Source organism: Rhinatrema bivittatum, chromosome 7 (genome assembly GCF_901001135.1).
Source record: "Rhinatrema bivittatum chromosome 7, aRhiBiv1.1, whole genome shotgun sequence".
In the NCBI taxonomy this organism is placed as follows: domain Eukaryota; kingdom Metazoa; phylum Chordata; class Amphibia; order Gymnophiona; family Rhinatrematidae; genus Rhinatrema; species Rhinatrema bivittatum.
Window position 1 is genome coordinate 38,491,715 of NC_042621.1, and position 14,315 is coordinate 38,506,029.

At 45.5% G+C, this 14,315-nt stretch overlaps 1 protein-coding gene across 5 annotated transcripts in view; it reads right to left on the reverse strand.

Moving 5' to 3' along the window:
- The window catches only part of PMFBP1 (polyamine modulated factor 1 binding protein 1), a 1,053,891-nt gene that overhangs the window by 159,086 nt on the left and 880,490 nt on the right, over positions 1–14,315 (reverse strand). For all 5 annotated transcript variants that reach the window (XM_029608277.1, XM_029608279.1, XM_029608278.1 and 2 more), the window contains 2 exons: positions 7,036–7,203; positions 6,480–6,647 (listed from right to left, as the gene is read on the reverse strand). In XM_029608277.1, the coding sequence (XP_029464137.1) occupies positions 6,480–6,647; positions 7,036–7,203 (336 nt within the window). The remainder of the gene's footprint in view (positions 1–6,479; positions 6,648–7,035; positions 7,204–14,315) is intronic.

A 14,315-nucleotide genomic window follows, 5' to 3' on the forward strand; every position in this document is an offset into this window, starting at 1 on the left:
ATAGCCATTGCTATTATTGGCATCAGTAACATGGGATCTACTTAGTGTTTGGGTACTTGCCAGGAACTTGTAGCCTAGATTGGCCATTGTTGGAAACAGGATGCTGGGCTCGATGGACTCTTGGTCTGACCCAGTATGGCATGTTCTGAACTGCTCACAAGTGGACCATTGACACTGCCATGGCTCTGACAGAACAAGCCTTGACATGATCCCCAAGATGCAGTCCCGCCTGGGCATAACAGAAGAAGATGCAATCTGCCAGCTAATTGGATATTGTCTGTATGGCAACAGAACATCCAACCTATTCCTATTCAAAAAAAATACAAAGATGGGTAGGACTGTGTATGGGCTTCTGTGCGCTCCAGGTAGAAGGCTAAGGCTCGCTTGTAGCCCAAACTGGCAGTGCTTGTTCGCCTTGATGTGAATGGGGTCTGGGAAAGAAAATTGGCAGGACTATTGACTGGTTCAGATGGAAATCCATCACCACTTTAGTCAGGAACATAGGGTGTGTAAGACCACGCTTTCATGATAGAACTTAGAAAAAAGGTGGAAAAGTCACTAAGGCCTGGAGATCGCTGACCCTGCAAGCTGAAGTGACTGCCACCAAAAATATGACCTTCCAGGTCAGATACTTCAAGTCACAAGTGTGCAGCGGCTCAAAATGAGCTTTCATCAACTGAGCCAACACCATGTTGATGTCCCAAGACATTAGGGAAGGCTTTAATTGAAGCAGGCCCTGCATGAAATACAACTATAGACTGTACAGAGATGAGCATACCATCTACACTGTGGTGGTATGCGGCAATAGCATTAAGATGAACTCTGAGTGTTGGTTTTTAAGCCAGCCTCCGATAATTGTAGAAGGTAGTCAAGCAGTTTTTGTGTGGGGCAGAAGAACGAACCTAGGGCCTTCTGTTCATATCACACAGAAAACCTCCACTTCAGACTTTAGGACTTTCTAGTAGAAGGCTTTCTGGAAGCTACCAGGACCTGAGACACATCCTCAGAAAGATCAAGTGCTAACCTCTCAGCATCCAGACTGTGAGCTATAGGGCCTGGAGGTTGGGATGCCGCAGCCTGCCACTAATCTTGTATGATGAGATCTGAGGATGTCCACAGACTGATCAGTTTCCGGATGGACAACTCCTGCAGGAGTGGAAACCAGACCTGTCTTGGCCAATGAGGGGCTATGAGGATCACAGTCTCTCTGTCCTTGTGAAGTTTAAAGAGAGTCTTCGCCTCTAAGGGAATCTAATTTGCTACCTCCTGGTCCAGGGACCACTCATGGGGTCTGAAGGCTTGATTCAGCCTGTTCGCTATCATGTTCTCTTTTCCGGTCAGGTACATGGCCCTGAGCAACATCCCGTGAGCCTGGCAAAGGCCCAGATATGGACCACTTCCTGACACAGGATCCCGTGCCTTCCTACTTGTTGACATACCACATGGGTACTTGGTTGTTGGTCTGGATCAGGACAATTTTGTTGGACAGTGTATCTCTGAAAGCCCATAGCATGAATCTGATTATGTGAAGCTCCAGGAAGTTGATTTGAAAAGAACGTTCCTTAGCGGACCACAGTCTCTGGGTGCCGAGCCCATCTGTATGAGCTCCCCACCCCAGGATAGATTCATCTGTGGTTAGCACAATTTCAGTAGGGAGACTCCAAAAGGAAATCCACAGTTCCAGATTGGAGGGGACGTTCCACCAAGACAAAGAGTCCCGGAGAGACAGGGTGACTCGGATTTAATCTTGGAGGCTCTGAGTAGCCTGGCACCACTGCAACCTCAGGGTCCACTGGGCTCTGCACATGTGTAAGCATACCAAGGGAGTGACATGGACTGTTGTGGACATGTGGTCCAACAATCTCAGCATGTGCCAGGAGGATACCTGCTGGCTCTGTTGCACCTCTGTCGCAATGGTCGCCATTGTGACAGCCCTCTGGAGCAGCAGAAAGGCCCTGGCTTGAGCCCTGTCTAGCAGGGCTCCGATGAAGCTCAATTGAGGTCACGAACTAAGATGGGAGTTTGGGTAGTTGAGAACGAATCCCAGTGATTCCAACACCCGAATGGTCAAGCGCATGGACCTGGTGGTCCCTGCCTGAGACGTGTTCTTGACCAGCCAATCATCCAGATACGGGAAAACATGCACTCCCAGTCTGTGGACATGTGCCACCACCATGGCCAGGTATTTTGTGAAGACCTGTGGGGCAGATGCGAGGCCGAACGTCAACACCTGATACTGGAAGTGCTCTTTATCCACCACAAAAGGGAGATTAAGGTACCCAGGGAAACCATCTTGAACTTTTCTTTTTTTAGATACTTGTTCAAGGTCCTCAAGTCTAGGATGGGACAGAGTCCTGTTTCCTTTGGAATCAGGAGAATCCCTGCCCTCTTTGCCCTGGTGGTATGGGCTTGACAGCTCTGGCAGTTAAGAGAGAGGAGCGCTCTGCTTGTAGTACCTCCTGATGCACTACCAGCCCCCAACATGGGCACAGAGGGCAATCTGGTGGAACACCCAATACGTTTAATTGGTACCCCTGGTGGACAATGGACAAACCCACTGGACCGATGTTACACTGGGCCACTAGTTCACAAAGAACTGCAGCCTGCCCCTGACTGGAGGGTCCCTCGTCCTGGCTACGGCAACTGGCTTATGCTCCATACAGCCAAGTCAAAACCTCATCATCAGAGTTGACTGAGGGGCCTGCTGGGGCTTGAGAACACTCTGCTGCCTGGAACGGCCATGGGAGCTCTGATGATGGGTATGGGATCAAGGCGGCGGAGAATAGTACTTGCTTTGGCAAAAGAAAGACTTCCTGGGCTCCGGCGTTGATGGCCTCCAGGATGAGGAGGACGAATCTGGAGTGCTGCTGAAGAGTTATTGAAGGGTTTCATGATGGTCCCGGAGTTAGGCCACAGCATCCTTCACCCTATCTCCAAAGAGATTCTCTCCAGTCTGAGATCCGAGGCCCGCAGCCATGCCATTCTGCGGGTGCCGATTCCTGCTGTAGAGACCCTTGATGCCGTTTCAAAAACATCGTAGGTTGCACGGACCTCATGTTTTCCACACTCCAAACCCTTGTGCACAAGTGACATGAGGGAGTCTTGCTGCTGTTGAGGCAACAGCTCAGCCACCTCCAGTACCTGCTTCCAGATGTCCCATGAGTATTGGTTCATGTACAGCTGGTAGGCAGCGATATGGACAATAAGCATGGTGCCTTGGAACACCTTCCTCCCAAGAGCGTCCAACACTCTGTGGTTCTTCCCCGGGCGCGCCAAGGAGTGGGTACAAGAGTGCTTGGCCCTCTTGATGGCGGATTCGACCATCACCGATTGGTGGGGCAGCTGACACTTATCAAATCCGGCAGATTTGATAAGTGGCAAATCTTATGATAAGATGCTCACATCTTATCATAAGGTTTGGCCTCTGCCTCCATCCCATACTCCATTGTATTTAGTAATTTATTGTATTTAATAATTTATCTTTCGTTCTCCCCCTCTTTTTTTTTTCCTTCTCCCAGTTAAGGCAACCTTGTTATAATGTAACTTTTATGCTCCTTCTAAATGTCTCTTGTTGAATTGTTGGTTATAGTTCTGCTTAGTTCGATGTAAACCGAGTTGATTTGATCTGTATCAAGAAAGTCGGTATATAAAAGCCTTAAATAAATAAATAAAATAAAATAAATGAGGTAAACCCCGTCCGCCTTCTTATTCATGGGAGGTAATGTGAGGGGGTGTTCCCAAATCCTCAGCAGTAGCTTCGTAAGGATCTCATGTACCGGGACCACCACGACCTCCTTAGGATGCTCCATGAACTGAAGAACTCAAGCATTTTGTACCTGGCGTCTTATTCGGTTAAAGCTGGAATGGGATGGCCTCCGCCATCACTCTGACAAACCCCACGAAGATTAAGTCCTCAGGCAGGGACTTCCTTCGCTCCTCTGGAGGAGAGGGGTCTGATGAAAGACCATCTGAATTCTCAGAGGAGGATTCAGTGTGATCATCCCCCCAGGGGTCATAGGGACCCTTATCCTCACTGTATACCACAGGGGATGGGGCCCTAGATGCTCAGCGACCTCCAGAGATGCAGGCACCGATGAAACTGGATGGGGTACTACTGGCCTCGGCGGAGTTTCCTCCTTGGAGGAACCGGCGACAACTATTGTACTGGTAGGGGGAGGCCTTGGTGCCCTGCTGGGCAACAGTGCTACCCTTGGAACCGATGCCAGCTGGGTTGGTAAGGCACCGATGAGAACATTAAACTTCTCCACAAGCGGTACGAGCATGGGCAGCTCCAGCTCCGGTGCTATTGGTTCTGTGGGACCGAAGCTTTGCAGCGTCCAGTCCACCACTAGTTGGACTCTCCACTCTAGCTCCTCCTCAAACATTGTTGATGCCAACAAAGACTGGGAGATAGAAGAGGTGGCCAGATCTCCCTTGGACCATGAGGGGGATCGGCAACTAGCACCAGGACCGGTGGAGACCGTTGTAGACCCCAGACATCAATGGAGGACAGGCACTCCTTGCCATGGGGTCACTTTGGGGGCACTGTGGCAAAAGCCAGTGCGTTCCTGTGCCCGGCGCCGTGCATTAAAGGGGACCAATACTGATGCTTCTTGGTCTTCCCACAATGCTTGGCTTGGTCTTCCCTGGTGCCGAGGTAAAAAACAATGACCCCGATGTCTTTGGCTGGAGATGATCGACAATGGTCGGTCTCTGTCGCCTCATCCACTGGTGACCTCGATGGAACAAACGGTCTCGCCGATGTCTATGGCGTAGTGTCCATTGGTGTGGCTCCGAGGTCCTCCAATGCCAATGGCTCAGACATCTTTGACCCAAAATGTTAGTCCATCTTGTCGAGTCGAAGCAGAAGTTCCTTCGAGGTCATCTGGGTGCAGATGCGGCAACCCCGGAGGTCATGCAATGCCCCCAGACAGAGGTTGCAAACCTCATGAGGATCAGTGATAGACATGGTCCTCTGGCACTGGGAGCATCAGCGGAAACCAGACGCAGTTATGACAGAGAGAAACAAATGAGAAAAAACACGGAACGATGGCAGCGGATGTTGATGGAAGACTGGCACCAAGGCATTGTCATCATGGGGGAAACAAACCGTGAAAGGAAATTTACCCGAACGCCAAAAACCCTGACTGGGTGCACCTCGCGGAGGCACTGAGAGGGACCTGGTGACGGACCAAAGGAAAAGATAGCGAATAACTGCAAATAAAAAGTTTTCCACAAGGCATAAAGTCAAAAGATTTAGAGCTCAATCAGACCGCGAGGCTCATAGCTCCACGGAAAAAAAGAGACTGAAGAGGGACCCCGTGTGGACGCATGGTATAGAGCATGCTGGGCATTCTCAGTATGCCTAGTCAAAGTTTCTAGAAACTTCGACATAAGTTTTCCATACCAGGCTTCTTCTGACAATGTCACTCATGTGTGAGGACTACCATCCTGCTTGTCCTTGGAGAAAGTTTGTGCCCCCCATCACCCCCTAATAATCTGTGATAAGAAATGGGAGCAGCTAATTGGCAGGAGGCCCCATGCATTACCCTGAAAGGTTGGTACAGAATTTGTTGTCTTTATCATCTCATTATTGCCCTTTAATGCAAACACAGAATAGTTAGTTCACTGGCAGGATCTAAAATTTATGCAAATTAAGGTTATCATCCCCCCCCCCCCCCCCATCCACACACACACATTCGGGCCTATGCAAAAGTTGGCAAGCCTACCTTTTTTTTTTTTTTTTAATTTAAAATGAAAGTCCCTGTTTGAGCTCAAGGGACTCCTGCATACATAAATTTGATAACAACCTCAGCCTGACCAACGCCAATGGAGCCCAGTCACTAAGGGGATCCAGATATCCTCAGAAAAGAGGGAAACAGGAAAAAGAAGGTAAAAGAGAGGAGAAAACAGCACTGATCCCGAGGCTTCTTACTACTACCCGAGGGAGAGACTGACTGCCTTCACCTGTGGGTTCCCCTTAGATTCCGAATTGCCTTCGTCAGGGCACTCAACTGAGGGAGGGAGACCAGCTATTACCTCAGGATTCTTCCTCCAGCCAGCCTATCCTACATCCACAAACAAGTATGCATGTCCACCATCTGCTGGAGACGGAGAATACTGGCAGGCTGATGTCTTGCTGTGCTATATGAGAGTGACATCAGTGAGTCAGGTGAGATCAACACAAGTGGGTTATGCATGCCAACCAGCAGATGGAGACTATCAATCTGCTGGATGGCGTGCATAACATAGTTGTGTGGACTAGTCTGCCTGAATGCAGAGGAAGTTGTGTTTTTTCAAAACTGTACAATCAAACTAACTTGCAGGCTTATTAACTTTTTGTCCCTAAATCTATACCATGACTCTAAATCTATACCATGGTATTATTCTTAGGAGTCTAATGAAAGGATAAAAGGATGGGGCCCCAAGGAAGTCTGCTGTTTGATAGTTAAGACTCCTTGTATCTGCTGGCTACTTACCTCCTCCTGACTCTGCTGCTGGGAGCCCTGCAGTTTCTTTAGTTCCTCGCCGATTTTCTTTGTCTGTTTTTCATATGCTGCTGCTTCTTTCTCCAGCTGTGAGCTTCGTTGCTGACTGTGCATATGCTCATTCTGCAAGGACGAAAGCTCCCGGTTCTTCTCATCTAGCTGCCAGCAACAGTGGGGAGAGAAAGGGTGAACTTTTAAGATTTGGGGTAATCAGTTCCAAAGTAGAGGGAAGGACCCAAAGAAAATGAGGGGGTAAGTATAAACATACACAAAATCAGCAGTTTGTGGTGTCCTGATGCAGCTTTGAAGTTTTTTGTTGTCTCATCACGCTGCATTGGAATCTCCTGGTGTCAATATAATTGCTACTGTCCATCCGAGACAGACATCGCCATTTCCATACAAATTCTTTGGCAAGTGGCCCCTGCCCCACAATCCCTCCTCCCCTCAAAATATACAGTTATATTGGGATTCCATAGAGGTTAGGAGAATTGTACATAGTAAGAGCCCTCGGATGGATTCTACCCCCAGACCAAAGAGAGAGAGAGACCTGCTCCATCAGTTCCATATGAGTTTCTTGCAAGGATGTCTGTCTCATTTTCATCTTTTGCAGCACTTTTTCTGCAGATATTAGTTCACAGCTCTTCAGCCTCATGGCCTCCTGTGCAGCCTGCAGTTCTTTGCGCAGTCTAGTCAGGGCCACCTCCTGGCGCTCTTCCTTCAGAGAAGAGAAAGTGAAATTGTGTGTTTAACAAAAATAATCTCAATGAATTCACACAGATGAGGCACATGATTGTCTCTCCAAGCTGACAGTTTGTGAACCCACATCTATTTAACCAATTGCTATAAATAGATATTTATATTCTCAACAGTTGCTCAATTACACCTTCACACACCCTACCCACACTCCCCCATTCTTTTTTGTAAAAGTTTAAAGAAGGAACTGAGTGGTGGTTGGGTTGAGTAATCCATTAAGCTATAATTAGAGAACCCCAATTACAAGTGAGCAATTTCATTTTCTATAATAAGCATATTTAATGGATTCACAGAGATGAGGACTCACAGAGCTATGGAGGTTTGCTAGAGTTGAATGCCCATGGATTTGTGGTGATATAAAGAGGGTAAGGGTTTGTGCGCTCAATGAAACAGAATAGAATATGCAGAGGATACAAGTAGTGAAACAAATGTTAAAGGCAAGTAAACTAGAGAGGCTTGGTTAAGGGTGAAACAAGTCAAGTAATGAACTTGTGCATGAGGGATCAAACTAAACACAGTGAAACACATACTGCAGATAAAAACCATACTGCCTATCCAATCTGCCTATCCATACCACTGCTTAGTTCTACAATCCCAACCACTCTCTCAGAAATCCCCTGTGCTTCCCCCATGCTTTCTTGAATTCAGATACTATCCTTGTCTCCATCACTTCCACTAGAAGTTTATGCATTCACCATCCTTTCTGTAAAGAAATACTTTCCTAGATTATTCGTAAGTCTACCTCCATTCACCCTTATCCAATGATCCTTCATGCTAGACTTTCCTGCATTCTTGGAGGAGCTGAACTACAAATAAAATTATTTTTTCTGTCTTGAACTGAACTGCTGGAACTTTATGTTGAAGGGGGATATTTTTTTCTTCATTGCTTTTGTTTTGTGTATTTTTGAAAAAAGGGGTTTTTATTGCTTTTTTTTGTTTATTCAAGATTGCTAAGGTTTAGAAAGTTATGGTAGAAGGGAAAGGGTTGCCTGTTGTATTTTTTTTTCTGCCTTTAGACTCAGTAGTTCAAAGGTAAAATTTCTATTTGATGCCTTGTGAGTTGAAAGGAGCTCATTACCTGTGTAAATTATATCAGGGCCTAAGCTCCATATATAGGACAACCAAGTTAAGAAAGATCTGCCATTCTACGAGGAGCTGAACTACAAACAGAGGTAATTTTGCTGGCTTGAATTGAACTCCTGAGATCTTTTTTTGAAGGAGAATTTTTTTCCTTCATTGCTTTTGTTTTATTTTCGAAAAAGGGATTTTTTTGTATTGCCTTTTTTTTTTTGTTGGGTTTACTGCTAAAGTTTAGAAAGCTAGAAACATAGAAACATAGAAATGACGGCAGAAGAAGACCAAATGGCCCATCCAGTCTGCCCAGCAAGCTTCACACATTTTTTCTCTCATACTTATCTGTTTCTCTTAGCTCTTGGTTCTATTTCCCTTCCACCCCCAGTTTTAATGTAGAGAGCAGTGATGGAGCTGCATCCAAGTGAAATATCTAGCTTGATTAGTTAGGGGTAGTAGCCGCCGCAATAAGCAAGCTACACCCATGCTTATTTGTTTTACCCAGCCTATGTTATACAGCCCTTATTGGTTGTTTTTCTTCTCCCCTGCCGTTGAAGCAGGGAGCTATGCTGGATACGCATGAAGTATCAGTCTTCTCCCATGCTGTTAAAGCAGAGAGCCATGCTGGATGTGCATCGAAAGTGAAGTATCAGGCACATTTGGTTTGGGGTAGTAACCGCCGTAACAAGCCAGCTACTCCCCGTTTTGTGAGTGCGAACCCTCATTTTCTCCCCTGCCGTTGAAGCAGAGAGCTCTGCTGGATGTGTGAAGTATCGGTTTTTCTTCTCCCCTGCCGTTGAATCAGAGAACTATGCTGTATATGCATTGAAAGTGAAGTATCAGACTTATTTGATTTGGGGTAGTAGAGTAGAAGGAAAATCTCCCTCGCATCCACCTTTATCTTCTGTTTTAACTTTATAAACTAATCACTCATTAGGGGATTGGGCTTTACAGAATAACGACATTGGTTGGCAGAGAAAAAAGGAAGTAATATAGATACATTTAGTGATTTTTTAATTCAGAACACTTTAGTAGATTACCTTCAGAAAATTATTTTTAGTTGAGATGATTTTTAGTAGCTAAGGCAACAAGATTCTTTATAGAATACAGCAAAATTGCTTACCTTGTAATAGGTGTTATCCCAGGACAGCAGGATGTAGTCCTCACATATGGGTGATGTCACTGAAGGAGCCCTAGTGCGGGAAAACTTTCTGTCAAAGTTTCTAGAAACTTTTGACTGGCCCTGTGAGGCCACTGAGCATGCCCAGCATGCCATGATATTCTCTGCCACAGGGGTCTCTCTTCAGTCTCGTATGTAGCAATAAGCTTTAGCAAAAAATAAAATAATAAAACGTATCGGACCCAACTCCGCGGGGTGGCGAGTGGGTTTCGTGAGGACTACATCCTGCTGTCCTGGGATAACACCTATTACAAGGTAAGCAATTTTGCTTTATCCCAGGACAAGCAGGATGCTAATCCTCACATATGGGTGAATAGCAAGCTAGAGGCTGAGTCATTTTGTAGTGAAGCAACAGTGAAGTATTGTTGGTGAAAATGAGGCAGCCGAAGATCACAGCAGGTTGGATGTAGAAGGAGTTGGTATTAAACTGGAAACAAGTTCTTTAAGACAGATTGTCCGTAGGCTGAATCTTGTCGTCCTTGCTTGTCCAACAGTAATGAGCTGCAAAGGTGTGAAGAGAACTCCATGTTGCTGCTTTACATATGTCAAGGATTGGTACTGAACAATAGTGTGCTACTGAGGTTGACATTGCTCTTACTGAATGTGCCTTTACTCGCCCTTGGAGAGGAAGGCCTGCTTTTTCATAGCAAAACTGTATGCAATCTGCTAACCAGTTGGATAGAGTATGTTTACCCACTGCTTTACCCGGTTTGTTTGGATCATAAGATACAAAGAGCTGAGTGGATTTCCTGTGGCCTGCAGTGCGGTCTAAGTAAAAAGCTAGTGCACGCTTACAGTCCAAGGTATGTAAGGCCTGTTCCCCTTCGTGAGAAAGAGGCCTTGGAAAGAATGTGGGTAAAACTATGGATTGGTTCAAGTGGAATTCCGTAACCACCTTGGGGAGGAATTTTGGATGTGTACGGAGAACCACTCTGTCATGTAAGAACTTTGTGTAGGGTGAGTACTTGACAAGTGCTTGTAACTCACTAACCCTTCTAGCTGATGTAATGGCTATGAGGAAGATAGTCTTCCATGTGAGAAATTTAAGATCACAGGAATTCATGGGTTCGAATGCAGAACGCATGAGTTTTGTTAAGACCAGATTCAGGGCCCATTCTGTGACTGGTGGCCGAATTGGTGGTTTAAGTTGAGTTAAACCTCTCATAAATCTGCTGACAAGAGGTTGTATGGATATTGGTGCATCTCCCTGCTTGTTATGGTAAGCTGAGATGGCACTTAAATGGACTCTTACAGATGAAGTCTGAAGATCAGAGTCTGAAAGATGGTATAAGTAATCCAGTAGAGAAGTTGTGGGTCAGGTGAAAGGATCAATACTCTTTTGCCTGCACCACAAAGTAAACCTTTTCCATTTCGAAGAATAGTTCTTTCGTGTTGAAGGTTTACGTGAAGCTATAAGCACTTGAGATACATTGGTTGAAAGATTGAGTGGTTTTAAAATCAAGCTTTCAACATCCTTGCTGTCAGGGATAGGGGTTGAAGGTTGGGATGGTGCAACCGACCCTGATCTTGAGTTATGAAAGTGGGAGCTACTCTCAGATGAATTGGATCCCTGTTCGAGAGGTCTAGAAGTGTGGGAAACCATACTTGTCGAGGCCAATACGTGGCTATGAGAATCATGGTCCCCCTGCCCTGTTGTAGCTTCATTAGAGTTTTGATTATGAGTGGTATCGGAGGATACGCGTAGAGAAGGCCTGAGTTCCAAGGGCGAGCAAAGGCGTCCTTGGCTGGCTGTTTCTTTTGTTTGTGTAGAGAACAGAATTTGTCCACTTTGTGATTCATATGTGACGTAAAGAGGTCTATTGTTGGTTGTACCCAACATTGAAAGATCCTGGTCACTACTGAGGGATCCAGGGACCACTCGTGTGGTTGGAACTGACGACTGAGCCGATCCACCACTACATTGTGAATGCCTGCCAGATAAGTGGCCCGAAGGAACATTGAATGGTTCAGGGCCTAGCCCCAAATCTGTGCAGCTTCTTGACAAAGGAGATACGAGCCCGTACCTCCCTGTTTGTTGATATACCACATGGCAACTGTGTTGTCCGTTTGAATGAGAACAGTCTTGTGTGAAAGGCAGTCCTTGAACGCATGCAGCGCATAACGTATAGCTCGAAGTTCCAAGAAATTGATTTGAAATGTTGCTTCGAGCTTTGTCCAAGTACCTTGGGTTTGGAGACTGTTTATGTGAGCTCCCCAACCCAAGGTGGATGCATCTGTGGTTAAAGTTATCTGTGGGACTGGTTGTTGGAAGGGTAGGCCCTTGCGCAAATTGTCCTTGTTCACCCACCAAAGTAGAGATGAACGTAGCTGGTGGGTTACTTGAATTGGAGAATTCAGTGGTTGAATGGCTTGGATCCATTGTGACCTTAAAGTCCATTGGGTTACCCTCATGGCGAGCCGTGCCATAGGAGTGACATGAACTGTGGAGGCCATGTGGCCTAGTAAGGTTAGAAACTGATGAGCTGTTGCTTGGTTCTGTGAGTGAATCGAGTTTGCCAGTAGGGAAAGTGTTTCTGCTCGATCCTCTGGTAGAAAGGCCTTTGAGAGGATGGTGTTCAATTCTGCTCCTATGAATTGAAGCAGGTGAGATGGAGTAAGATGGGACTTTTGATAATTGATGAGAAAGCCCATGGAATGAAGTAGAGTAATTGTTCGACTGAGAGAAGCTAGAGCTGCTTGTTGAGATTGACGTCTGATGAGCCAGTCGTCTAAGTAGGGAAAGACATGGACACTTTCCTTGTGCAAGCGTGCTGCTATTACTGCCAGACATTTGGTGAATACTCTGGGAGCAGAGGCAGGTCCAAATGGTAGTACTCTGGATTGGAAATGTTGATGACCTACCATGAAGCGCAGATACTTGTGATGAGGAGGAAATATTGGAATGTGAGCGTAAGCATCTTGTAGATCCAGAGAACAAAGAATTGAACACCATCCTCTCAAAGGCCTTTCTACCAAAGGTGCCTAGGAAAGTGTCCATGTCTTTCCCTACTTAGACGACTGCTTTAACCGAAGCTATTGACGACGTTGGCGACGGATGGTCCCCCGATCCTTCCAGGCGGCGCTTTTTAAATAGTACACACTTGGAGGCCCCTGCTGGAGACGATTTCATCGAAGTCAAGGGAGATGGTAAAAGTTGCAGATGGAACAGATGTTCCATCTTTTCCTGGCGGGCCTTCCTCCCCTTCACCGTCATCTCTGCACACTTTGGACAGGAATTGATGTCGTGTTTCTCACCCAGGCACATCACACACTCGAGGTGTGGGTCCGTAATCGACATTGTACGATTACAAATGGGACATTTTTTAAATCCTGTAGCCATTTTGTCTCGATAGCCGTCGATGACAAAAGAGAAATCTTGAGAGAAAATTAATTTTACTCGAGGAGTAAAAGAGACACAGATTTTACTCACCAGCCGGTGGAAAAACCCGAGAGAGATTCCATGTGGAAGAATTTCTGAGAATATATATATATGACTTTTGTCACACAAATTTTGTGAGGGAACTCACAAAGGCTCCTAACCCGTGATGCCTACAGCAGCGCGGAAAAACGAAGACTGAAGAGAGACCCCTGTGGCAGAGAATATCATGGCATGCTGGGCATGCTCAGTGGCCTCACAGGGCCAGTCAAAAGTTTCTAGAAACTTTGACAGAAAGTTTCCCCGCACTAGGGCTCCGTCAGTGACATCACCCATATGTGAGGACTAGCATCCTGCTAGTCCTGGGATTAACACAATTTATATAAAAGCACAATTTATAACATAAAAGGGGGTTTTGGAAACTTGTGTATAATTGTATTAGTGACCTTAGAGTTACATTTACCCTAACCAAAATTATAAGAGAGAGTAAGTCTATTAGAGCTCATGGGTAAACAGATTAACATTATATATTCTGAAAAATTATGTCATCAGTTGAAGAAAGTATTGCTTTGTACCAGGAAGGGAAGGGATAGCAAATGATTTGTGTCATTTGCTAATAGAACAAGTACATTTCTTGTGAGTTTGATGGTTGCATTATGGTGATAATTTCTAGTTACTCTGGTTTACTTGTATACTCTCAGCAACAAGAGTCCACAAAGGAAGCAACTCAAAACTATACACCTCATAGATTTATAAATACATATTGTAGTCTGAAATAAGATAATATACTTCATCCTTCCAAGCAATAAGTAAGCAGGGCTACAAGCAGGGATTCTGAGTGTGCAAGGAGAAGTTAGATTCCACAGGCTAGCTAACTTTACTTGAAGGATAGATGAGGAAAAGGCAGGGACTTTGGTAGATCTTTCTCATTTCTTTCAGCAGGTACCAGATGCTCCCAACAATTGAAGGATGGCTGGGAAACAATGTATTGCCAAAGCTGTTGCCACTGTTATCACTTCTACTGCTGACCAGATAGATGTTGTGATCCACAGTGAGGAACTGGTTCAGTGGGAAGAATATCTGCAGATCAATTCCCTCAGGAAACAGGTGCTAAAGAGGAGATGCAAGACTGAGAAGCATCCAGGAGACTAACAACTACATTGACGAAATGGTTATCAATGCATCAAAGATGGAAAATTCAAGATGATGGAACAATTTCCCTAAGAAGGAAAATTAAAGAGGTTAGGCTCTTCAGCTTGAAGAAGAGATGGCTGAGGGGAGATATGACAGAGGTCTATAAAACAATGAGTGGAGTGGAATGGGTAAACGTGAATCAGTTATTTACTCTTTCAAAAAGTACAAAGATTAGGGGGCATGCAATGAGCGATACATTTAGGACAAATAGGAGAAAATGTTTTTTACTCAATGTATAATTAAACTCTGGAAT